The 25827-nt window shown below is 36.7% G+C and overlaps 1 protein-coding gene across 5 annotated transcripts; it reads left to right on the top strand.

Moving 5' to 3' along the window:
- PEX2 (peroxisomal biogenesis factor 2) lies at positions 1-24030 on the top strand. Of its 5 annotated transcripts, XM_032180740.1 has the most exons (4): positions 1-60; positions 321-436; positions 9133-9262; positions 19174-24030. In XM_032180740.1, exons 3-4 carry the CDS (start codon positions 9233-9235, stop codon positions 20119-20121), a joined length of 978 nt encoding a protein of 325 aa, XP_032036631.1. In that variant the 5' UTR covers positions 1-60; positions 321-436; positions 9133-9232; the 3' UTR covers positions 20122-24030. The 5 variants fall into 5 exon arrangements, with proteins under 5 accessions (XP_032036631.1, XP_032036632.1, XP_032036635.1 ...); XM_032180741.1 differs by lacking the exon at positions 321-436 and having other exon boundaries at positions 9-60; XM_032180744.1 differs by lacking the exons at positions 321-436; positions 9133-9262 and having other exon boundaries at positions 18-60.
- Positions 24031-25827: the final 1797 nt, after the last annotated feature.

Below are 25827 nucleotides of genomic sequence, written 5' to 3'. Positions count from 1 at the left end.
AGTGCGTCATCTCCACGGCCGCGGGCACTCCTGTGCAGTCGCTCTAGGCGCTCACCTGGGGTATCTATCGCCGCCACTCTGGGCTGCGGACGTTGCCTCGGTGACCTCGGGCTGGTGCTGGTGGGGGGAGGAGGCCGGGCCGGGGAGGCTCCGGCCGCACGGGCCTTCACGGGGAGGCTGGAGACAGAGCCCCCGTGGCAGCCCTGCGGGTTGGGCCCGGCCACGGGGGCGAGCGGGCGGGCGTTGGCCTGATGGCATCGGGCCCTGCTTGTGGGGAAAAAACAAAACAAAACAAAACAAAACTTGTGGTTCTCCTCTAGCGGCCCTACCTGGGCTGCGCAGTGTCGTGATACCCGTCGGTGTGCTTCCTCCCGGTGCCTGCCTACCTGAGCACGCAAGGAGGCTGCAAGGCTTCCAGCTAGGCCCAAAGCGTAAGGTAAGAAAGGAGGGAGCCTTAGCACGTCGTCTGGAGAGAGGACAGGGGATGGATTCGTTTGAATTCTTAGGCCGATGTCAGTTGAGAGAGTCAAACAATTATAGAGCTCCAGAAGTCTTTCCTATAACTATGGTCACAATCGCAGGTAACTAGCAATAGGACCAGAGGGAATGGCCTCAAGTTGCACCAGGGGAGGTTCAGTCGGGAATGAGGAGACATTTCTTCTCAGAAAGAGTAGTCGAGTATTGGAATGGGTTGCCCAGGGAGGTGGTGGAGTCACTGTCCCCGGGATGTTTAAGGAAGGGTTGGACCTGGCATTTAGGGACATGGTTTACTGGGTCGTATAGGTGGTAGGGGATGGTTGGACCAGATGATTTTGGAGGTGTTTTCCAACCTTTGTGATTCTATGATATACCTTAACTCATAGATACTTGCTGTTGAGGGATGGGTTCTTTGCTACTTTCTGTTAACTCAGTTTTGTGCAGCCTGCAACTGTTTTGCAAACTAATGGTTTGTCACAAAGCAAATGGAGATTGAGTCTGATGGCCAAGTAATTTAAGCAGAGAGATGAATTCCATTTCATGACATAGTCAGTACTGAGAATGAGAGGACTGCACATGTCTTTAAATCCAGAGTTGTTGTATTATCATTTAACTGCCAATGGGAAGGAAATGTTCGTCAAGGTCAAAGATAGAGTATGGTCACTTTGTAGTAAAACCCCATTCCAGTACAATCAAACAAATGGCTAAATATTTTGCAAGTTAGTGAATTCTTGTCTGACTTGTTTGGAGCCATTATCAATATGCAGTTCAGCAGCAGTAGCTGACGAAGCATTCAATTTGAGACTATTTTTATTTATTCTATGTGAAAAGGTATTTATTGATGCTTTCTGGTACAAACATTTTTTTCTCTTTAAGAATCTGTTTAATCTCAGTAGCAGTTTTTCATTTTCTGCATGGTGTCATTATGACAAGTTTATATAATGAAGAATTTGGTAAGAAAACAGAAGTATCATTGATGGAATGTAACATACAGTAGAAATAAACTGTTAACGAGGAGTAACCGTTCACACCTCTGAATTCTTTAAGTCTGTTGACAGGGCATGAAGTCATCCATTGCAGTTACTTGATCTTGACTTGTGGGGATAACTTCACACCTACAGGATAGTTTTTATATATATATATGTGTGTGTGTGTGTGTATATATATATATATATATGAACTCTTTAAAGAGCTCTCTCTCTCTTTTTTTTTTTTTTTGTTTTTTTTTTTTTGTGGAAGTGCAATAGGCCAGTAGGGTACATAAAGTCAAGTGTTGAAGGGATTCAACACTTAGGCTTTACTACTATGGAAATAGATGATTGGAACATCTGCTGTGGTGGCTACTGCTCTTATTGGAATACTTCTTCAGAATTAAAAAATTATGTTATCCACATACTCTGTCTTTGGAGATAATATTTCAGCACTTGGTCCATATATGTCAGCATAGATACATGTTGTATATGAAATATTACACCACAAATAGGCTAGTCCAAACTAATACCCATTTCTGTAAAGGAAAAGAAAATCCTTTCAACATCTTACCATCTTATACATTAATATAATGTTTTGAAAATAACTCAGTGTATATATACATATTAAATACAGTACATTCTAAAATTACATTAATCTGGGACAAACAGAAGAGGCAAAACTTTAAACTAAAACTTACTTCAGTTAAGTCCTTTTAACTTCTAGTCCTGCATGGGTTTAAACTTGTGTTTTTATTTGTTGAGATCATCCTTTCCAGACCTCAGATGAAGAAAATTAAGAGTTTTCACTGGAGTTTTAATGGGAATTAATGTTGATATAATTGGGTAAACAGTTAAAATTAGACACCACATTGAATTGTTAAAATTTACTTCTGTTGAAAATGTTGCAAAACTGTAGAGTAATAGAGGTCAACTTACACGTTTCTAAATACACTCCTACTAGGGCCTCTCAAAAGCAGTCATTAGAACTCTTAGGACATAAGTACAAGCACATAAAGTATCATCCTCTGAACTTAGTTTAAGAAAAGTTTAACCTCTTAGGTAATGGACCTTCAGATGCATTATAAATTCATTCTCTGATAATAAGCTGTAAGGTAGCTTGAATGGTATGCCCCATTTCATGATGGTGGATTAGTAAGGATAAAGCAAGATACATCAACATGAATTTAAGGATACAAACCCTTATTAAAAAGCAAAAGTAAAATTGATTCAACTTAATTTCATTATCTAAGGAGAAAAATGCATTTGCAGATAATTCTTTAAAAATGCAAACATTGCTGCCTTTAACTGATACACTATACCAGAAATCGCAATCACAGAATATACCATGTTGGAAGGTACCCACAAGGATCATCAAATCCAACTACTGGCTCTGCACAGGACTTCTCAAAAACTACGTCATATGTTTGAGAGCATTATCCCAAAACACTGCTTGAACTCCAGCAGGCTCAGTGCTGTGACCACTTCTTCCCTGGGCAGCCTGTCCCAGTGCCTGACTACCTCTAAGGGAAGAACCTTTTCCCAATATTCAGCCTGACCCTCCCTCCCCTGTCCCAGCTCCGTGCCGTTCCCTTGGGTCCTGTTGCTGTCCCCAGAGAGCAGAGCTCAGCGCCCTTTGTGAGGGAGTTGCAGGCTGCTGTGAGGCCTCCCCTCAGTCTGCTCTTCTCTGGGCTGAACAAACCAAGGGACCTCAGCTGCTCCTTATACGTCTTGCCCTCTAGACCCTTCACCATCTTCATAGCTCTCCTTCAGGGACACTTATAGTGTCCTTCTTATACTGTAGTGCCCAAAACTCCACACTGCTCAAGGTGAGGCCATGCTAGTGCAGAACAGAAAGGAACAATCACTTTCTTCAGGATAAATATGTGTAGGTAAAATGATTTGGCTTGATAAAGTGCTCAATAACTGAAAGTGAATCTAAAACTCTAGATAGAGCAAAATCAACTCGTTTGGTAAGATAACTTTGCTTCTGAGTGTTGCACCTTTTCTCATTCCAGATTGAATGTCTTTCAGGCAAGGAGGGTGTTATTTAAGTTTGTGAGGAAATTTTTTTTGTTTGCTTGAGAGCTTTGTGTGCTTGTCTCCTTTTAGATTTTTTTTTTTTTTCCCCTTTTTTTCCCCTGAGACTGTAGATAACACTTCTTTTCTTTTGTTAGTGAAGGCAGTGACTCACAGAAAGCTTTTGATACTTACTGTGATTCAGGACATGTATGAAGCAAATGTTCCTGTGACCGGCTAGATAAAACTCAATTAAACTTGCAAACAGGTATTGATAGTGTATAAAGACTTCCTTAGACAACTTATAGAATAGGAAAGGTAATTTCTGTACTCTGACACTGTTAGTAATCTGAGGACCTTCCATTTGTGCTTTTGACATCAAATGCTGTGGTGCAAGTCAAGAAAGACATTTGATCTTCTCTAGTGTTTAATCTTTTATAGTTTATAGTCTTTTATAGTGACAGTTCTGAAAACTGCTCAAGGCTGCTACTCAGAGAATATTTGGGAAGGAAGGAGTGAAACGAATTTATGACTATTGAGTATCAATATCATATGACTACACAGTAATCAATATCAAAAAATATATTGTAGAATGAATAAAAATGTAGGTAATCAAAGGGAGGGAGTGATGTCTGAATCCAGTATGAGCATATATCTTGTTATAGTAATTCATCACATAGTATTTCAGAAATAAAACACTTTTTCTCCCATTTAGAATATGTGATAATAAGAATGTATTTTACTATTCTTTTAGAAAATATTGAAGTCATTTTATAGCTTTGAGGTTCAGAGAGAGTATGAGGAAGGAGAAGAGGGAGGAGAAGAACAAATGTCTAAAGGAAAACCTGGTCAGTTAAACATAGACAAATCATACAGCAATATCAGCTTATGAAATATATAGTGTGTTGCCTGAGCTTTTTTTTCCATGTTGGTTATAATGACCTACTTTTCTTTTTGAATCCCGTAACACTATTGCTTTTGCAATCTCTGTTTATTCATTTTCACTGGGATTAGAAATAAAGATTTATTTAAAAAAAAAAAAAAAAAGAAATTGCATTAGGAGAAATGTTGCTAGCAAGCCAAGGGAGTTGGTTGAGGTTAAGCATCTTTTCTCCTCAGCACTGGTAAGGCCAGAGTACTGTCTCTAATTCAGGACTCCTCAGTATAAGGCAGTTATGGAGCTACTGGAAAGTAGTTAGTGAAGGGTTACACATGCAGTTTAGGGATTGGATAATCTCACATATGAGGAAAGGCTGAGGGCTAGGAGTGGTAACCATGGAGAGGAGTAGGCTCAGGATGAAACTGATGGTTGTACCTGCAGGGAGGGTGCAAAGAGAGCAGAGAGCAGGTTCTTTTCAGTGGTGCCCAGTGCCAGGGCAAGAGGCAATGGACACAAAGTGGAACACAGCAGGTTTTCTCTGAACATCCTTTACTGTGTAGGTGATGGAGCATAGGAACAGGTTGCCCAGAGAGGATGTGGAGTCTCTCTCATTGAAGATCTTCAAATATTCTTGGAAAGAGTCCTGGGCAACCTGCTTGAGATGACCCTGCTGAGTTGGACATCATAAGGTTACAGTAAACACACTAATCCCTTTCTATTGTGCCTGTTATCACGTTTATTAAAAACTGAAAATTTAAAAAGCAGGGAGGGGGAAATAGCAATCCAGAATTCTTCTTGTTGTTGTTAGTTTACAGTAAATATGCAAACAATATTTGTCAACCCAGTAGTTGAATTTCGCAAGCATATTGTACTTTAAGAAACTCAGAGAGGGAAACCCCTTTTACTACTTTCAAATGACAGAAGAAAAAAAAAAAATCCAGCAAACCTCAAGAGAGGTCTGTTTTTCTTCTTTGCATTACAGTCAACTCTATCCTGTAAGTACTGTAAAGTGTATGTTGTTCCTTCACATTATGGGTGTACTTAGCTCTGTACAAATATATTTGCTTTATGTATATGTGTAGCATATGCTAAGCTCATAAGAAACAAAAAACAAAAAGGGTATTTTTGCAGTTGTATGTAATGTGTGCTGTTAGCTGAAGTTCATTTGGCCAATTAAAATTGTTCTTTCCTTGGAACATGTTAATGTGTATTTCCTCCCCACAGGGGCTGGTTTCCAAATGTGAACTTTCCAGGCGGAAGGTCTAAGTTCACAAATTTATAACAAATAGAGGGTGAATTTAATATTTCAATGTAAATTATGGTAACTCTCTTATGACAAAGCCACTGTATTGCTGCTGCACTTAATGATGACAGCCCCTAAATTTGTTATGTATTTTGGAGTACAGTGGATTACTTCAGTATGGTATTTTAAAGCAAGCTGCTTATTCTGCTTTGGTTTTGTTTTGGTGTGTTGTTGTTTGTTTGTTTTAGCGTAATAGAATAGATACTTTTTTCACATAGACCAGTGCAGGGGGAAGAGAATAGATGTGGTACTGCATCTCTAGAACTAGTATGTTGTAAACACCAGCTAGTCCATAGCACTCCCTATACTCTTTCAGGAGTAAAGTTAAAAACAGTGAATTAGAGGGGAAAAAAAAAGTGTGTTCTACTAAAAGGCTGCAGACTCATGAGTCAGATGAGTCAAACTGGAAGACTGTCCTACTACTTTTTCAGGTGACTTAAATGGCTCTTGCAACCATGTGTTTGTACTATGTCTACAAGCATTGTCAGTGCATATCTAAACTTTGCAAACATCTTCAGGAGAGGGAGAACAAAAAGGGTACTGTCTCTTTGCATGTGGCTCTCTCAGAGACAGTGGTAGGACTTGTTTGCTTGAAGGTAAAAAGCAAGACAATTTGAAAGTCTAAAATTAATTCAGAAAAAGAAACTAAATATGGATTTTTCAGAGGAAGAAAGGGTAAAGATAATGAGGAAGAAATAAAATTTGAGAAGGAGGAAAAAGAGAACAAATATATAATACAGGAAAAGAGAGGAATAATGGCAGTGGAGCAACTCTTAATTCATGGATTGACTCTGACTGGGTCTGAGCACTTCCTCTTTTCCCTGCAGCAAAGGACCTGTGGAGATATCTAGCCTTTAGATGCAAGTTCATATTCATTGAATTTGTATTAGTATCTGCCTGGGAAAAATACAACTAAAAATGCTGTCTCTGCCCCTGCTTATCTCCACTGTCTGCTAATATTGGCAGTGGAGTTGGAAAAGAAAGAAAATAAATTAAGTTTAAATTCTAAGAAAGCTTGAAAAATATGTTCAAAAACAATATTATTCAAAACCAATGTTACTAATTCTATAAGCAGAAGAGCAGGCAGGAGATATCACAGGAGGGGGCTGGCATGAAGAAAGGAAACTTTTCTGGAAAGGAAGTTAATGTAGGGCTATGACTCTGTGGGGCATAACTAAATCATGAATGTGGATTTGTGCTGGAATTGCAGAAGGACTAAGAAGCTGTCAGAGGTGTACAGCTCAGGTTGCATGGTAAGGAAGTTACTGTTCCTTTTCAAATCTTCTACTTGTAATATGTGTGCGCACCCCTGCTAGTAGAATCTGAAATGCTAGTGAAGGTACAGGATTGAAGAGTGTGTAAGATCTGGGGACAGTGAGCACGTCTGATTTGCTAAGCATTCTTATTAGTCCCTGTATGCCAAACATTTCAAACTAAAATCATTACCAAAGAGTTAAGAGTTGAGAGAAATCATATCGTATTCCTTATTTAAGCAGAGTTTCCTCTCACCTGCAAGTCTGCCTGAGTCCTACAGCTGACTTATACAGGTAATTCTTTGTGTTCTTTTAATTTTCAAAAGACAACAAAAAAAGTTCCAATGTGCAGATTTACACTGTTTTAGTGCTGTCCTTGCACACTCAATGTATTAGGCTTGAAGACTAAAAGAGCAGTTCAACTCATTAAATAAAAGGCTTGGTTTTCTATCTCCCTGTGGATTGGTGGCAGATGCAAGAGTATGTCAAAGGCTTGTGAGTGTTTATTTCTTGGCCTGGTGTGGGGCACACTGGTGTTGCATGGGTCTTACATGATGCTGGGCTGACTGGTTTGTGTACCAAAACTGGAGAAAAATAAATTGAAACAGGATTGTTTTCTGCCTCATCAACATACTAAAACAGTTCAGCAGAGAGTGTTGGAGCTAGTCTGCTTAAGAAAATGGGAGAGGGATGGGAGCAATACCAGGTTGGATTAAGATGGGAAGGAGTAACTAGCTTTCGGAAATTCCATCAGCTTATATTTCTGCAGAACTGGAGCCTAAAAAAATGAGATATATGCTGATGTACAATACCATTCTTTATCTTTTCAGTAGTTGAGAGTTCTTGACTATAGTTAGATCCAATTATTATTGTTACACCATATAATGCAAGACCAAAACTTAAAACTGATGGTGAACAGGCATAGCTTCATATTGATGAAGGGCCTTGGCTTTAATGTGCTGTAAATATATACAGTCTGTTTGGTTTTACATATAGTACTTCTTTTGGTACAGATGTGGACAAAGGTTAATCATGAGTTAGCTATGCGTTTAGGACAGATTTTACCTTTCTCATCTAATAAGTATTTCTAATAAAAGGTTAAAGGACATTATGTTCCTGCGGTGCAGTACTTGGATCAGCACTTGCATACTAATGAATATTCATGACTGTGCAGTTGGTATGCATATGTGTGTCAAAAGAAAGATGGAATAAAATCTGAGCAATGACTGTGTTTGCAAATGGTGAAGCTAAGGTATGTATAATGCAAGATTTCAGTGTTCTGTCATCTGTGGTAAATTATATTTAATTGTATTTCAGTATGTAGAACAGGCATTGCTTCTGAGTCTCTTCTATATATCTTAGTCTTCATCCTGGGATTTCCAGAACTGTCTGGTGATCCATTCATACAGATCAGACAGAAGCAGAGCTGTGAAATGGGAATTTAAGCAAGATTCCTTTTTTGTTTTGTTTTGTGTTTTTTAGTAGTATGGAAGAAAGGCATGGAGGCCACAGAACCAATGCATAAAATTAGCATTGGCACTGTGCATGACAAATAAGGCTATGTGAGATACAGAGTCCTTAAAACAGATATTACATGTTAGTATACAGAAGGCCAACTTCTTTGGTAAGTAACAGTAACCAGCAAATGAGTAGTAGTTATGGCTATTACTGCCCACAGTGTGCCAACAACCACTCATTCAGGTTCTTCGAACCGTTCTGAAAAGGAGCTGCATACCTTTGCCGTAGTGTGATGTTTTACCTACTTAGCACGAAGGATGGCACATGTAAGCTTTGCATTCTTTTCACTTTTACATGTGAAATGCCTTGTAGCCTTCTGCTTATCAATCCATATATCAGAACATGGTATTCTCATCATAACCAAAATCTATTCAAACACAAGGATATCTGCCTCATCCGCTGATGTGATTGTCAATGGTTGAGACCTACGTTTGTAGCGTAAGGTGTCCCTTGTGATCATACCTCCTGATACTGGTTTAGTCGAAGATGTCTTTTCTACTTAACTCTCATAGTCTCAACTCTGTCAGAGTGCTTCAACCAAACCCTCCACCATTTTGATTTAACTACAGTAAATACAAGGTATGTCTTCAGACAGTTCTCATTACCTGCTATTTTTTTCAATTGAAAAATGTCAATATCATTTATTAGGCATATATTTTGGCTCTCCATCTTAGTGTTTGAGATGTGTGTTTTTTGTTTTTTTTTTTTTTTTAGCAGTTCAGCAGGGAATGGAAATTTACTTGTAAAATTGATGCATCCCTGTAGAGATGTTTGCAATCTAACGTGCTATGGAAAAGGATGACGAGAACATAAAATGGGGGAAGAAGAGGAAATGGAATATGAGGTAAAGAAGAATAAGGATTGCATGTAATTTATTACATGCTTCTTATTTATTATAATAAATTAAAATTAGAGCCATATCCAGAAATTTGGAAGGATGATGCTATCTATGCCTGTTTATACTGCAGGGAATGCAAATACATGATCAGTGTTTCTTCCCTTCAGTTTAACATCATAATGTTTACAAAGTAATACTTTAAATATAAATTATGATGGAATTAGACTCTCAGATTTAGGTGTTTGTTTTTTGTTGTTTTTTTTTTTTTTTTTTTACCTAATAATATGTCTTTTAAGAGTGCTGACTCATCACAGATTTTTCTGAAGTCAATGGGAGCTTTTAGCACGCAGTGTATCTTTAACTGTCCAATAAAGGAATTCTGTCTCAGTTGCTAGAATTCATTGACAGAATGTGTTGCATTGATGCAGGATTTTCAGTTTCCATCAAATACTGACAGAAATGACGGATGAACAGCTTCTAACAGTGCAGCACTTTTGTACTGCTCTTCATTACTGTTTTATCAATTCTGGCTCTTGCGAGCTGGTTTTGATTTTGTAACTTGAAGCCCTAATATTTTGACTTTGCCAGGTTGTTTATGGAAGATAATTCAATGAGCTATTGTTGTTTTCTTTGCTGTCTCAGGGCATTCATCAGTTGTTAATCTCTTCTATCACATTGTATGAAATCTAGGTTTGCTGAGTTGAAGTTGGAAAGGCAACCTATGATTCGAATGTATTTTTGTCTTGCATTTGGTCTTCTGGCATTCAGTGTAAATGTTGTGGTTTAACACTGGTAGGCAGCTAAGCAACACGCACGTTCTCTCTCTCCACAGCAGGACAGGGGCAGGGGAGAATATGAGATGGATGATAGAGAAGCAGTGTAATGAAAGGAGAAAAGAAAAAGAAGAATAGGCCCTGCATGGAAGCAAAAGGAGAAAAAAAATACTCTCAACTTCCCATCAGCCAGTGAAGTTCATCCATTTCCTGGGAAGCAGGGCCTCAGTATACATGGTAGTTGATCCAGAAGACCTTCATAAGGAGTGTCCCCCCATCTCTTTCTCCCCCACAGCTGTTGCTGCTGAGCGATGATGTTACAGTGTGGGATATCCCTTTGGTCAGTCTAGGTCAGCTGCCCTGGCCATGTCCACACCCCACCTCTTGCCCACCTTCAGCCTACTGGCTTTTGCAGGGGAGTTGGAGAAACAGGCTTGAAGCTGTGCCAGCACTGCTCAGCAGTAGCCAAACATCAATGTGATACCAACACTGTTCTATCTACAAGTGCAAAGCACAGACAGCACTGTATGGGCTGCTGTGGGGAACGTTAACTCCATTCCAGCCAGACTCAGTACAGTCGCATTCTGGAATTTGTTACTAGTTGCTCACTCAGCCTCTTTAATAAAAATATTGATTTCATCTATGGGATTCATTCAGTGTATTCCTTTTTTTTTTTTTTTTTTCCAACTTCTAAAAATAGTCCTGTTTCACAGGAATATCAGAAATAAATGATATCTTCTGTAAGTGCAGTGTATTAATGATATTTCAATTAGTGCTAGTAGCTATTTCAAATGGTTAAAGAGTCACTTTGTTCTTAACAAAATGATGGGTGTTTAGCAGAAGCATATCAAAATCCAGACAGTAATACAACATCAATCTTCTGTAAGGTTATTTTAGGTAATGATGAAGTGATGTTATTTTTACAGTGATTAAGAGACAACGCAGTTGGGGCTTCCAATTAGTCTTTGATCTGAGAATATTTCTCTCTACAGTTGAAGAGCAAGAAAGAGATGAGAATTAATGATAAAACGTGGTTTTCAGCATCTGGGGTCTAGGTTTTGTATTTTAGTATGAGGGTAGATGTAAAGGAAGATTTTGTAAGTAAATGCATACCTATAGTTTGATTTCTCATCTCTAACATCTATTGATTTCAAATTGACATCTAAAACATCTACTATTGAAATAAGTGAACAGTTAAACAGAATATTTCTTCACTAAACATCAAAAAAAACCACTTTGCACTAAAAAAAAATCACAGCATTCTTGTGACTGAATCACAGAATCTTGAGTCCCAGGCCCATTCAACACAAGTTTTTCAGCAGACTTAACGCAGCATTAGAAAGAGGACCTCTGTGACCATCTATCTGGGAGATTTAAGCTTTTGTTCATCCTAATATTTCAGTTCTGCACTCATCTTCCACATATCTGTCAGATTATCAGCGATAGCTTAATGCAGTATAAATATGGAAGAGGTCAGGACACTTTTTTTTTTTTTTTTTTTTTTTTTACTTCTCCTGATGCCTCATTTAAGATGTCTTTTCAAAAATTTGATGAGTAAAGAAAGAAGGTTCAAGTAACTATTCACTGTTCTATAAAGCTAATCTGGAAAGCAGAATTACAGGAAGAGAGTGAAGTCTTGCTGACTTAGTAAGATAGAGTTCATTTGTATGCAAAGATACTATTTTATCTTAAAAAAAAATTAGCACTTATGAAAAACCTACAAGTAAACACACAAAATCAAAGAGTTTTCTGAGCAAAAATAATACTGATTATTAGGGACGAATGTAAAGGAGTAGCATAAGAATGTGATGATAAAATCAGTGACTCCAAATAATAAAATAAGTGTCCATTTACAAAGCATGAGAATAGAACCAATGAAAGGGTCCAAAAATCTAAGCAAGAGGCAGCATAAAGGGTCAATTACCTAGATCTCTTATTTAATAAGAAAGGAGGACAAGTAACAGACTTTCAGATACTGATTGTTTAGTTTATAAGAGATATGTTGTGACCTGCTACTTCAGAAAATTAATTTTAGACAGAAAAAAAGAGTGGAACTGAAGCACAGAAGAATAGCCTACGGAATCTTAATATAGATGTGCTCAAGAGACAAATTCTTCTTAAAATGACTGTGGAATTAGGCACTGCTGATTTTATTTATTTATTTGCTTAACATTCTAGAGAGTTAAAATAACCAGAAAAGTGCCAGAGGTTGTCTGTGTCTGTTTGTGTTTGTCTCTTCATTCTTTTGTTGAGAGTTATCGAAGTTGTTACTTTCAGTTCCAAATTAAGGTTTAGTAGCAAATATTTTAGCAATTAATTTGTACCTTGAAGTACTCAGAAGAGAAATTGTAAAACAGACAGTATGTTTTGACCCATACATGTTTTTAAAAAATCTTAATATTTATCTCTTAGAAAGGATGGCAAGCTTAGTAAGGGAGAAACTTTAGGTACGATACTACTTCGTTTTAATAAAGACTTTTTCCTCACATAGGCAAGCTGGTGAAAGATAATACCAATATTGTCCCCATTAGGTGGTGATATTATCAGCATCAAGTTGAGAAATTGCCTTTATAGGGTAATTATCTATAGTATCCTGTCTAAATGCAAAGGCATTAATGAGATGGATGATTGAAGAGAACACACTTACAAAAGTTACTGATGCTGTTAAGTGGAAGAGAGGTTGAAAATTTTGGTGTTTTTTTTTGTTGTTGTTGTTGTTATTTTTTTGTTGTAGTTTGTTTGTTTTAACATAAGGTCTGAATCCAACACACTCTTGATGAATGAGAATATCTCTGAAATCAATGAGATGAAATGCAATGCGTTTCATGCAATGCAAGCATAAAGCACTACGTATAAAAGGAAAAGCATATATAAATACAAATCAGGAAATAATTACTCAGTAAAATGACAGAAAAGGATCTGAAGATATTGTAGACTTCAGTTTTAAACTAACTATGACACTGAAAAAAAAAAAAAAATTTTAATCTTTTTTTTAAAAAGTTTTATTCTGGAGGATAACAACATATTGTAGGAAATAGCATATTGTCCAGTTTGGCAAGTCTTCTGTATACTGTTGGTCTTCTCAGCATCCCCACCATTTTTTTTATCTTGAGAAAATGCAGACAAACTAGAAATTCTTCTGTGATGTTGTTATTCTTTTCTCCGGTGGAATGAAAACCATCTTTATTTATAGCAAGAATGATTTATATTGAGTATGAGAAACAGTTTTTTGTGTAATTAAAACACTCTAACAGTGATAAAACGCTGTAACAGACTACCTAGAGAAGTTCTGGAATCTGCTGTTTTAGTAGTTAAAAAACTTTCTCTAGGTATTTCTCAGCCTACATTCATGCTGAGTTAGGATTGGGTGGTCCCTTGTGGTCTCTCCCTCATCAGACTGTTTTATCTGCGTAGAAGAGACTGTGTAAAATAGTTAAATCATGAACTCATTGAGGTGAACAAGGGTGCTACTTCTTGCGTGCTAAATGCAGTTTTATGTTAGTGTTGCAAGGTAATGTTTGGTTTTGATTTAATAAAACATATTTTTATTTGGCCTCCAAAACAGTGTTTTGCCAAATCATACTAAAAAATACTTTGGCACTTCTGTTTATAATATGTTAGTCTAATGCTCCTGCTAGAAAAGCAGGGAATGAGATTGCAGTAGCACTGAGACAGTAGAAACCCCTTGATTACTCATCCACAGTGGAATAGCCCCATGGAAAAAAATGGCACTCTGGAGATTACTTGGATTTGTGTATTTCTGCAGGCAAAGTTTACAGACCTGTAAATTTAAATGTAGAATTTTTGTAGGCAGAACTCATTGACAAATATGCCTGATGGTAATACATCTCATACTGATAGTCCCAGAACAGGTCAATAATAATGCTTATATTGATAGCAGGAGATGCTACTTGGTATTATAGCTAAAATCTATGTTATCCCCTTAATCATAATTACATTAATATTGGCAGGCTGTTGACAATACTCACATTACTATTGATAGATTTCTGTCAATAACATGTTTCCAAATAAAATATATTCATTCATAATTTGTACAATGCTCCATAACAGCACTAACATATACCAGGAGAAACTCCTATTTCCCTCGTGATATACATTTTTTGTAGTTGTAGTGCAGTGTGCTGTATAAGTAGGATTGTTGATGTGCTTAGTTGGAAGAAAAAAAAAAAAGACAAAGTGTAGATTATTTAAGACAGAAAAGTTCCTTGGGGACGGACAGACAAATTTTTAGTTTTTGTATGCAATATCTGTGAAGTTGTAAAATCAAGGAAAAACATTCATGTAGTAGTCTTTAGAGTTTTGTCTTAAAGAGTATTTATGTATCAAGCTAATCATACACAGAGCTTATTGTTTATCTTCATCAGATTTTTTGACTGTTCAATTCTGATCATAGATTATATAACCGTGTGTGATAACCAATGTGTGATGGCATCCTTAACTGAGCATTGATATTTTTCTTTTTCATTACTGTGTCAACAATTCAGAATTCTTAAGTTCTTCTTATTTTAAATAATGTAAATGTAAAGTAGACCAAATCTTAGGAAAAAAAAAAAAAAAAAAAAAAGGGCAGTAAGAGCATGACAAACAGAATTTAACTGGAGGTAAGACCACATTCTCTTTATGGTCTGGTAAGGTCTGGTAAGCTCAGCACAATATAAAATGTAATATTAGTATAAAAAGGTATAACTATTGACACTCAAAGTCTGTGTTTCTTGTATCTGGTTTTAGGACAGAGAGCAGATTTCTCACTTATTCCTACTGTAAGACCACTATGTTATGAAAGCAGTACAAACTAAAAAATCTAATAAAGTTCTGAAAGATTTTCACATGGAGGAAGTAAAGAGGGAAAAAAATATCTTACTATCACTTGAAAAAACAGCCATCACAGACCAAAAAAAAAAAATTATATATTTTATATATATATTTTATATATATATATATAATATATATACATAAAATGGAAATTCCCTACAAAATAAGGTAAGTTCAGAATTCAGGCCTCTTCTGTTGAACAAACAGTTGCCGTTACCTAGGGCTTTTGAAGACATTTTTCGCAGGTGAATATGTGTTTCAAATTTTCCCTTTAAATGTATTTATTTGGAAAGTAAATAGGTAATGTGTATCTCAGGTGGAAAATCTACCCTGTAAATGCAGTAAAACGTTAAATCAGTTCTGAAATAAGTATAGTTTATAGCAGAGTGCTTCAGCATGTATGTAACGGTAAGTACACTAAAATGTGCTTAAACATTAAAATCAAAGCTATATGGATATAATGTTTAAATAACTTGCAGGGTCTTCTGGTTAACAGCCATGACCTATGGCAAACTTTAGGTATGCTTTGCAGTAATCAAAAAACCTGGCAATAATGTTCAGTTTTATTACTTTGAGAATTCTTACCTAACTGTTGGGGAAATAAATGCTTTTTATGCATAGTAATATTATAAGCATAATTTAAAGGAATTTTAGAGGAATATATATATAACTTGTATTAGCTGGTTACATTTCTGTCTTAGCCTTCCTTTTTCATATAGTTGACATAAAATTTACTTTGAAGTTGAATCAAAATGTTAGTTGACAATTCAGGAAGAAACACTAAATATGCCACAGTTAAACAGTATATATAGTATTGGTTTCAGTTTTAGGAAAGGAGTTTTCATGGGTTTGGGATGATTTTGGAAATTTGACAAACAGTGGTTGGACTCATTGGTTCAAAAGTGGTTTCCGTTTTCTGTAAACAAAATTCCATCCTACACTGACAGGCTCACTGAAATTACTTCCTTCAAATAAAGTTCTGTAAAGGGTCAGGGGCATGAAAAATATGTGTATTTCTAGTCACAAAACATAAAGTTATGTTATACGATGAGCCATGCACAAATTTATTGGAAGGTTGAGGTCCAAGGTCAGGGGAAAAGATCTTGATGACATCCATTACATTCTTCTATGAAAACAGGGGATAAATTCAATGTTAGAACAAGTAAATCAGGACATTGTTTGACCAAGTTTTAAGAATCGCTAGTGATGGAGATTTCACAGTCCCTCTAGACAAACTTGTTCCGGTGTTTAACCACTCTCCTGAAGACAATCTTTTTCCTTATGTGTGGTTGGAATTTCTCATGTTGCAACACATGACCAGTTGCCACTTTTTCTTTCACTGTGCATATCGCAGAAAGGTTTGACTTAATCTTCTCTGTAACCTTTAGGAACTGGGAGATTACAATTACATTGCATTTACCCATCTTATCTTCAAGTTAAACAATCTGAGTTCCTTCATGCTCTCCTCATATATCACATGTTGGGGCTCCCTGACGATATTAGTGTCTGGACTCTTTTGGGTTTGTTGACATTGGTCTTGTAGTGGTGATAGTAAGAAGTCAAAACTAGATGCCTGGTGTAGACCCAGTAATGCCAAGTAGAGAGGGATGAACATATCCTTTGGTCTGTGCCATTCTAATGCAGTCCAATAGGCACTATTGCCTCAAGGGTGCACTCGTGATTTCTGTTCACCTTGCTTCCTACCAGAATTCCCAAGTCCTTTTTTGCAATGCAGCCATCCAATCAGTCAGTCCCGAGCCTATAGTGACCAAGATTTCTCATGTATTTTATGATCTGTTTTGGTCCTGTGTATTTGACACGTTTTCCTTCAACTTCAAGAGGTTCCTGTTGACCCATATCTTACTTGCTGAGGTTTCTTTAAAGAATCTAGCCATACTGGAGGAAAAAAAAAAAAAAATCTGCAGAGTTAGCCTACTTACCTTACACGAAATCTACAAGAACAGGATCTCAGCCCCTGGGATGGTGCTGGAAGACAGCTGGAAAAAATGATTGTGTTGAAAGCTGATCTACTAAGGCTTTTTTTCTGTGGGTGTGGAAGTTTGATGAGATGGCCATTAAAATAGAATTAGGGTTTTGAAGGGAGATTATATGTATTGGAAGCTGTACAGAATGCTTATGAGAGGGTAATCAAAATGGGTGGGTGAGAGTGAAATGAGTAGGCATCACTGAGATGTTACTAGAAATGAAGAAGGCACTAGATTAGGGGTGGATATTATGAGGCTGGAGTGAGGTTCCAGAGCAGGCTGTCAGAGACTGGGGTTCCTAAAATTGTAGTGGGGTGAGAAATGAGGACTGGGAGCATAGATATTCATTGGAGCTGCTGTTAATGAAGAGATACAGAAAGATACAGTAGGGTCCATATTGATCTTGTGATCACAAAGTGGAGGAGATAAGTTATTGGGTAGTGCTTTCCAGACAAACTTCCCGTGCCTCAGTGCTTACTACAGAAAAGGTGGAAGTGCAAGTGAGACAGGCTTGGTATGTCCTTGTTTACTGGCTTGTCAGGCTGGTGGGTGTCAACCTGGTGGGAACCTCAGTTTGTCCAGAGGAGGTGGCTTTATGCTACCTTTACTCATATTTTACTTGTTAATGAGGAAGGAAGAGTTAAAAGAAACAAAGTGGAGTTACTCCATGCCCTGTTCTTGTAGCCAGTCATGGTTAATTAGAAATTGGCATTGCGTAGCATACAATAAAAATGAAATCATATTTCCTATGAGCTTTGCACAGTATTTTCCTTACAGACATGACCAATTACAGGTCATACTTCTGTAGGTACAGAAAACAGTACACATGGTACAAATAAATAATATTTCATACTGGGCTTTAAAACTTTTGGTGCACAGTGTTTCAGGGTGGCATTATTGGTTTGGAGGACTTTTTTAGTATTCTTAATATCATTAAAAGACATTTAGATGTAGAGCTTAGGGATATGGTTTAGTGGGGACTGTTAGTGTTAGGTCAGAGGTTGGACTCGATGATCTTGAGGTCTCTTCCAACCTAGAAATTCTGTGATTCTGTGATTAGCAACCGTTCGTATCTGGGGTCCTATCTAGCACCTTATATTCAAAGTGATTTTGTGTTAGAGCAGGCCTTCCTCATATAAATTGCAAGCATTTTTTCTGTACCTTCTCCAAAAGGCTGTCCCTCATCTGTTATACAGTCTGATTCAGAAATTGAAATATGTTGTCCACTACCTGAAATATGCCCCTTTCCATAAATCCCTTTGTTGTCTGTTTTCTGAATAATAATAATAATAATAATAATAAATTTAAAAAAAAATCAAAAAATCAGCTAACACACAGTTTTTGCATTGTGGAAATGTTATCCATATTTTGCTCTTACAATTTATTCCATTTACTTTCTTAGAGAATTTCAGATATGATGACATTTAAGCTGAACAATTTTTTGAAATGTTTTTTTTTTCTCTGTAATGCTCAAACAAGAAGAGTATATGTTGAGGTTTCTAGTAGGCATTAGTCTTGCTAGGATCTTGCTAGGAAATTTAATATTTAAGGAGTATTAGTAGTACAATTCTGCACCTGTCTAAGACTCTGGAAAATATATTCTGGCTTTAGTGATGTGCTGTATGATAATTGATGGCTGAATATTTCTTTAATCACCTATAATGATTCTTCCCTAAACTAAGCTGCCTTTATTTAGCAGGTTTTATCATTCTTGCCTTAATTTTCTTCTATATTTTTCTGTATGTAATCTATACATTTTTTTTATATTGATAAGATTTTTACTTTCAGCTGCAACTACTGAATTATAATTGGAACAGTATTTTCTATCCACCCCACTGTTCTCTTCTGGATTTTTTTCTGCTTATTTTCCCTGTTTTTCCATAAACAATCTTACAGTTTTACAAGGTTCTTCCATTTTAAGATCCAGTTGAGTGTAACAGTTGTGCCCAGGATTGTGTTTTTTTGTTTGTTTGTTTTTGTTTTATTTTAATTTACACAATGTGAATATGAAATGAGAATAGTGAAATGTGAAATATGTGAAGTTTTTTGAATATTTGAAACAGGTTACATACTTCTATCTAACCAAGTAAAAGTGTTACTATTTTTGAAAAATAGTCTAATACAAGCTCTTTTGAGAGGCAATTTTATACTGTCAATGTAAAGCTTGCTGAAGGGACTCATAGTAATTCCTGATAACATAACAATATCTAAAGAAGCATTTGTTATTTATTGTTTATTGCTGGTATATTACAATTTTGTTATCTGTAATAAGAATGAAAATAGGAAATGCTCTGTTACACTAAAATCTATTTGTGTTTATTCCTAGAAAGTTGTGTGTTTTTTTTTTTTTTCTGAAGAAATGTCCTCCAGCGTTGGAAATGAAAAGAGTGTGAATCCTGTGCTTAGAATAAGTCAACTCGATGCTCTTGAACTAAACAAAGCCTTGGAACAACTAGTGTGGTCCCAGTTTACCAGCTGTTTTCATGGATTTAAACCAGGAGTGCTGTCTCATATTGAACCAGAATTAAAAGCATTTCTATGGCTTTTACTGTGGAGATTCACTATCTATTCTAAGAATGCAACTGTGGGACAGGCTATTCTGAATATTCAGTACAAGAATAATTTATCTCAGACAGAAAAATACCAGCCTCTGAGCAAACACCAGAAGTTATGGTATCTTATTTTCACTGTTGGTGGAAGATGGTTGGAAGAAAGATGTTATGATTTATTTAGCAATGGTCAACTACAGTCCTTCTGTAAAATCAAGTATTACCTTAACTTCGGAGCTGGACTTCTTAAACTGTGTGGACTTGTAAATTTTCTGATTTTTCTTCAGAAAGGAACATTTGCAACGCTTACAGAACGCATTCTAGGAATTAGGTCAGTTTTTTGCAAGCCACAAAGTGTTCGTCAGGTAGGATTTGAATACATGAACAGGGAGCTCTTATGGCATGGTTTCGCTGAATTTCTGATCTACCTGCTACCCCTCATTAATGTACAGAAACTGAAACTCAAAATTTCTTCGTGGTGTTTGCCTATGGCAAGTCTTCCTAATAATGAAAACACATTAGCAGTTCACTGCAAGGAGTGTTCATTGTGTGGGGAGTGGCCTACCATGCCGCATACCATAGGCTGTTTGCATGTTTTTTGTTACTATTGTATTAAAAGTAACTATTTATTTGATATGTATTTTACATGTCCTAAGTGTGGCTCGGAGGTACACAGTCTTCAACCATTGAAATATAAAATTGAAATGACAGAATTTCATGCCTGATAGACTTTGTAGATTTTTTCAACCTTGTAAAAGCTTCTTCTGTTACCAACATAACTAGTAGATTTTATGTGAAAGTCATCCTAGTTACACCTAAAGAATAGTTTTGAATATTTAAAATCTGAATTCTCAGTGTGATGCTCCACTGAAGGAAGGAATGGTGTAAGACGAAGTCTTATCTCAGCAGATTATTAATAGTTGTCATCAGATTCAGCCACCATAACAGGACATATGGTCTACTTGTAAGAGAAGAATAACCTTTTAAGTGATCTGTCTGGTCAACAGACAAAAAGTTAACTTGTGCCTGCAGGAGATATAACCATCTCCTGATCAAAATACACCTTCTAGTTCTTCATCAGATGACAAAACTCATTTTCTCACCCACCAATGTGTCTGGGATCTTCAGTGATGTATGTATGACCACCTCCCGTTTCTTTCCTATGAAGCTGAGGGACACAAACCCACTGGGATGCAGAAGCTACCTGAGGCAACATGCATTATTCTAAATCAGATACTTTGGAGAATACAGTTTGCTCTCAAGATGCTGTCTTTGGGACTTGCCGCTCTTTATTTGGAGTGGTGATGGTGGGTTCCAAACCTCACTAACGGAGAAAACCTCTGTGAGGTTCCAAACCTCACTCACTCACTACCACAGAGAAAAGAGATCAAACCAGATATGTGTGTGTAAATGTACTAAAAATTGTGTAATTGTTCTTGTTTTGGGCTATTATAATTTGTTTTTCTCTTTCAGCTTTGTGATGTTTTTATTCCCTTGTTTATTCCCTTATTCCTTCATTCATGTAGTCTTTGACTTGGTTTTATAGGGTATATTATTTTTTTCAAAATTGCATTATTTTTCTTTAACAGAAAGTCTTACCCATAAGTGTCTCGTTAACACACAAACACATTTTATTGTGCTCTGGCTCTTAAATCAAATTTGCAAAATCTTATACAGTTCAACCAATTAAATCACTTTATGATGACTAGGTTCTTGATTGGCTATCATCAATAATCAGTCCCCAAAATAGTATAGTAACAACTGATGCATACCTTTGATCTCCTTTTACAAAATGGTTTATTACATTCTTCAGTGTGATTAAAACAACCCACCAGTCTATTTGTTTGAAGATCTTAAATTCTGTTTTTTGATCTTTAGAGTGACACATAATGCTTTCATCTGATGCAATTAAAGTTAGTAAGATCGTAAGTATCTTTGGGCAGCCCAAAAATTCATTAATTTTGCTACTATTCTCTGAGTCAACAGAGACTTCAGAGCAACTGCTTCCAGATACTGTGTACTGTAATATATAATTTGTCAGTGTGTATCAGCAGTCTGCCAAATTTCTGCAATTCGCAGTTGCTATTTGAACCATGAGGTACCAATATGTCCTTATTAGAAGTATCAAAGCTAGTAAGTCTGTTGGAGAATATCCACTAGCTAGTGCTGAAGTGATGATTCTGTATCAGTTATCACTGCACGTTATTTAATAGATCTTCCCAAAGAAATGTAATAGCAGCCTCAACTTGAAAGTGGTCTCCGGAAAGGATTATCAGTATTCTGGCTACCTCTCCCCTCAACTGTCCTTATTAATTAAAATATATACACATCCAAAATCCAGTGTTCATAGGTTATAATCATAGCAGACCTTTGTTTTCTGTGGACTCTTCAATCTTTCTGAAGTCACAGTGCAGTATTGTGTCAAAAGTGCCCAGATTTTCTATATTGGACTCCTTTAGGTGTTATGTTCTTCTTAGTTAAGAGTTGACTTCTTTCCTGTTCAGTAATGTTGCCTTTTCCTGAATATTTAAATAATGTTTTCTTCCTTATTTGCTCTACCTCTGTCCATTCTGCGCTTTGACTTACTTAACTAAGCTGTACAAGTTTCCAAAGGTTTGTTTTATCTCTTGCAGCTTCACACAGGTGTAAATCCTAGTACCAAGTATAGTCTATTTTTCATCGCTGTTACAGAATCAGTACTATACCCGTTTCTAGAAGTTTTGTACTTATGTTGTACAGAACTATACCACTGCTAGCTCTGGTATACTGCTGTTGGCTGCCCTGTTTTTCTTATGGAGTGGAATCTTTGATAATTAACTGATGATGAATTATAATACCAAAGCACTGGCCTACTTCTGTAGTATCTGATCATCAGCGTGTTAGCTTTGTAGCCTGCAGCACTGATGACGTTTGTAGTCTGTCTCTTATGGTATGGATAAGGTAATACAAACTGTCTTAAATTCTTTTTCTTACAAGGCCAACAGATTTGACGTCCAGTTTGGTATCTTCAACATTGTTCTGAAGTGTTTCTTCTGTACTGGTTGCTGAGGATCCAAAGTCATTAAGTTATTAAGAATAACTCAAAATATTTTCAGATTCTTAGCTGCTTTTCCAGGGATTAATAAGGCTACTTCTGTTTTTCATATTTGAAGATTCTTAGATTTGGTTTTAGTGTATAGGTAGATACCTGCCAGAAAACTGTTGGTTCTTGGTTCCCTCTAGAACTGTCCTTGTAGAATCCAGAACCTTACTTTTAGTCCTTGGCTCCAAATGCATACATTTCAGAACCTCATGAGTTCAGAATATTGCAGAGGAATAATTTTAATTTCACTAATGGGAACTTAATATTTTCTATGAAAGCTACAGATGTATTTAGTCAATTGTTTTCATAATCCTTATTGAAGATAGGAGAACACTTAAATCTACTTTAAAAATAAGAGACTGATTAGTAATCATAATAAAGGTAACCTTCAACATGAATAAAATGGAGAGCTGTGATACAGGAGAATGTTACCTTAACCATATTCACTTTCTATTGTATATTTGTAAATTTCATATGTGCTACTTAAACTGTTTTTTGAAATATGTATAATTAGTCCGGTGTTCAGCTAGTTGGCTGTCTTAAAAAGACTTAAGGTATTTAGTGCATGTCATGCACTGTAGGGTATTTTTGTTTGCATTTGGAGATGCAAATATTCTATACAAAGTAGTGACAGTGTGTGTCCAAACTTCAGAGTGGCTTTAGTTCTTATATTTTCAATGCGAGTAAGCAAGTACCAAACATCTCTTAGAATTAGAAGGTTTGGGAAGAGGATGGTTCATTTTGTTGTTGGTTCTTGGTGTTCGTTTTGGTTTGGTTTTGTTCTTTAACTGACATCTTCCTCTCTGCCCTGCTCCCTGCCCCCAACTGTCACCATTTGGTGAAACCTTTGGTCTGTTGTAGCCAGAACTCTGATTGCTGAGACCAGAATTTCAAGTTGCATATTCAAAAATCATTTGCTTTTAGGGTAGCATTTTATGATGACAAACTCAATACTCAGCAGCTTCCTTATAACTTAGTGGTTTTTTTTTTTGTTTTGTTTTGTTTTTTACTGCAGTTCTGTTTTGTGTGTCTTGTGTAAGCTGCAGAAAAGTTTTAACTGAAGAGATGACAGAAAAAATAATAATTTGTAGACTAATCAAAGGATAATTAATGTTATATACTAATTGCATGGATAACTTGTCCTCATAAGCATTGTATTTTCAGGAAAAAGTAATGCAGTGATGGACCAAGATAATTTACTGATGCTTCCTGCAAGAGAAAGAAGAAAACTTTATTTTGGAATGTTAATCTTTTCAATCATCTTCTCTAAACTAAAGGCTTTTAGTGTTCACCTACCATGAGAATGTACTTCTGAACAGTTATATATGCAACAGTGAAAAGGATCAATGCCTAGAATTTAAGAAAGCTAAATAACCAGAACTCTTACCAAGCTTACCGAGTCTTGGATGTGAGTTACAAGCCTGTATTAACAGTTTTATTTGTTTTTATCTGTTGTAGGTCTTGTGTGCTACATGAACATTTTCAATATATCAGAAATAAAAAAAAATAAAAAAGTGAAGACTAATTACTTTAATAAACATGTTAGAAAATACTTAATGTGCTTTGATTTGAATGAGAAATACCAGTTGTCATAAGGTATGTTTTTGGGGGTATTTAGAAGAAAGGAGGTGGAGAATGCTGATTCCTTGCTTCCACAAATCACAACTCTGTGTACTCTGTATGCTGTAAAAGAGATCTCAAATTTAAGTAGTATGTAAGACTTAAAATCAGAGGTTCCAGTATACTGTAAAAGAGATGACAGGGATAGAATCCCATTTCTGCATCATCTGAAACCATCTATTTACCTTTCCATACATGTGAGATGTTGTAGAGGGCAGTGATCTAGACAAAATGGTGGAAAGGCAGTAAAAACATTGGAAGAAATATATTTCCTGAATATGGTCCAAACTAAAGAATGTCCTTATTTGAGGATATAACTGCTATTGATGTCTGGGATGCATCATTCTTATGAAAACCAAGTTGGCTTTTTTTCTTTTTTTTAAGAGAAATAGTTATCATCCCTATTTGATGGTTTGACTGTTACACTATTTCATACTTAACATTTATGAGACCAAAATGCCAAGAGGGAAAACAGTTTATAGTTACAGTTCGTTTAAAAATAATTTCTACAATTTTAGGTTGCAAATCAAAATTTTTAACTGATTTTTTTTTAACAACTTTCCTTTCGCGTAGACTAATTGTATTTTCTACTTCACTGTGTGCTTGTTAGGAAGCTGTCTTGGCTTGTACTAAGAAGAAAATACTGTGACGTGGCTACACATACAGGATAGAGTCATTTGTTTGGTACCATGTTAGGCAGTAAAGCTCATGGTGTCCTGGTTTCAGTTAGGACAGAGTTAATTTTCTTCCTAGTAGCTGGTAGAATGCTATGTTTTGGCTTAGGATGACAAGAGTGCTGATAACACGCCGATGTTTTAATTGTTGCAGAGCAGTGCTTACACCAAGCCAAGGACGTCTCAGCTTCTCACTCTGTCCTGCCAATGGGCAGGCTGGGGGTGCAGCAGGAGCTGGGAGGGGACAGGCCCAGGACAGGTGACCCAAACTGGCCAGAGGGGTATTCCATACCATCTGACATGCTAAACAATATATAGGGGTGGCTTGCTGGGGTGAGGGGGCCGGACTGCTCAGGGTTAGGCTGGGCATCGGTCAGCGGGTGGTGAGCAATTGCATTGTGCATCACTTGTTTTGTACACATTAGTAGTAGTAGTACTATTATTATTATTACTGTTATTGTTATTTTCCTGCTTAATAAACTGTCTTTATTTCAACTCACAGGCTTCACTTTCCATTTCTCTCCCCCGTCCCAGAGAGGGAGGGGGGAGGGTGAGTGAACAGCTGTGTGGTGTTTAGCTGCCGGCCAGGTTAAACCACGACACATGGTCACTTACTTCTAGTAATAAAATTATTGTAGTCTGAGCACAGCACTTGCAACCAACATACCAAGGATCAGTTTTAAAATGGTGCTTCATACCTTATTCATTTTGGGGTAGAACTGATTAAGTAGATCACAACCATCTTCCTTCACCCTCCCAAAAGGTTTTTTCATGTTGTCGCTACCAAAGCATTCACTTAAAATTCTTACTGCAGTCCTAGTAGCATTCCAAGGGAGCCCACTTCCGTGGCAGGATCTAGCATAAGCCTGGCAATGTCACCAAGTAGATGGCATTCAAACAGAAGATATTTGTGAGGGGATTCCAGTCCAGGACCAGAGGACTACACAAACATGCATAGTGAGTGATACAGGGCATCTGCCAGGGCCAGGCAGTGATCTGTTTCATTCTCTGGAACCCACCTTGATTTTTGTACCTCTGCTTAAGGTTGTGCATAG

Source organism: Aythya fuligula, chromosome 2 (assembly GCF_009819795.1).
Source record: "Aythya fuligula isolate bAytFul2 chromosome 2, bAytFul2.pri, whole genome shotgun sequence".
NCBI classification, from domain to species: domain Eukaryota; kingdom Metazoa; phylum Chordata; class Aves; order Anseriformes; family Anatidae; genus Aythya; species Aythya fuligula.
This window is presented reverse-complemented; position numbering and strand designations above follow the sequence as displayed.

Excerpts from the sequence above, each read along its gene's own strand:
- PEX2 (XM_032180740.1), top strand. The coding sequence starts at position 9,233 with ATGGGGGAAGAAGAGGAAATGGAATATGAG. Across the intron at positions 9,263-19,173 it reads AAGAGGAAATGGAATATGAG|AAAGTTGTGTGTTTTTTTTT; the intron begins GTAAAGAAGAAT and ends GTTTATTCCTAG.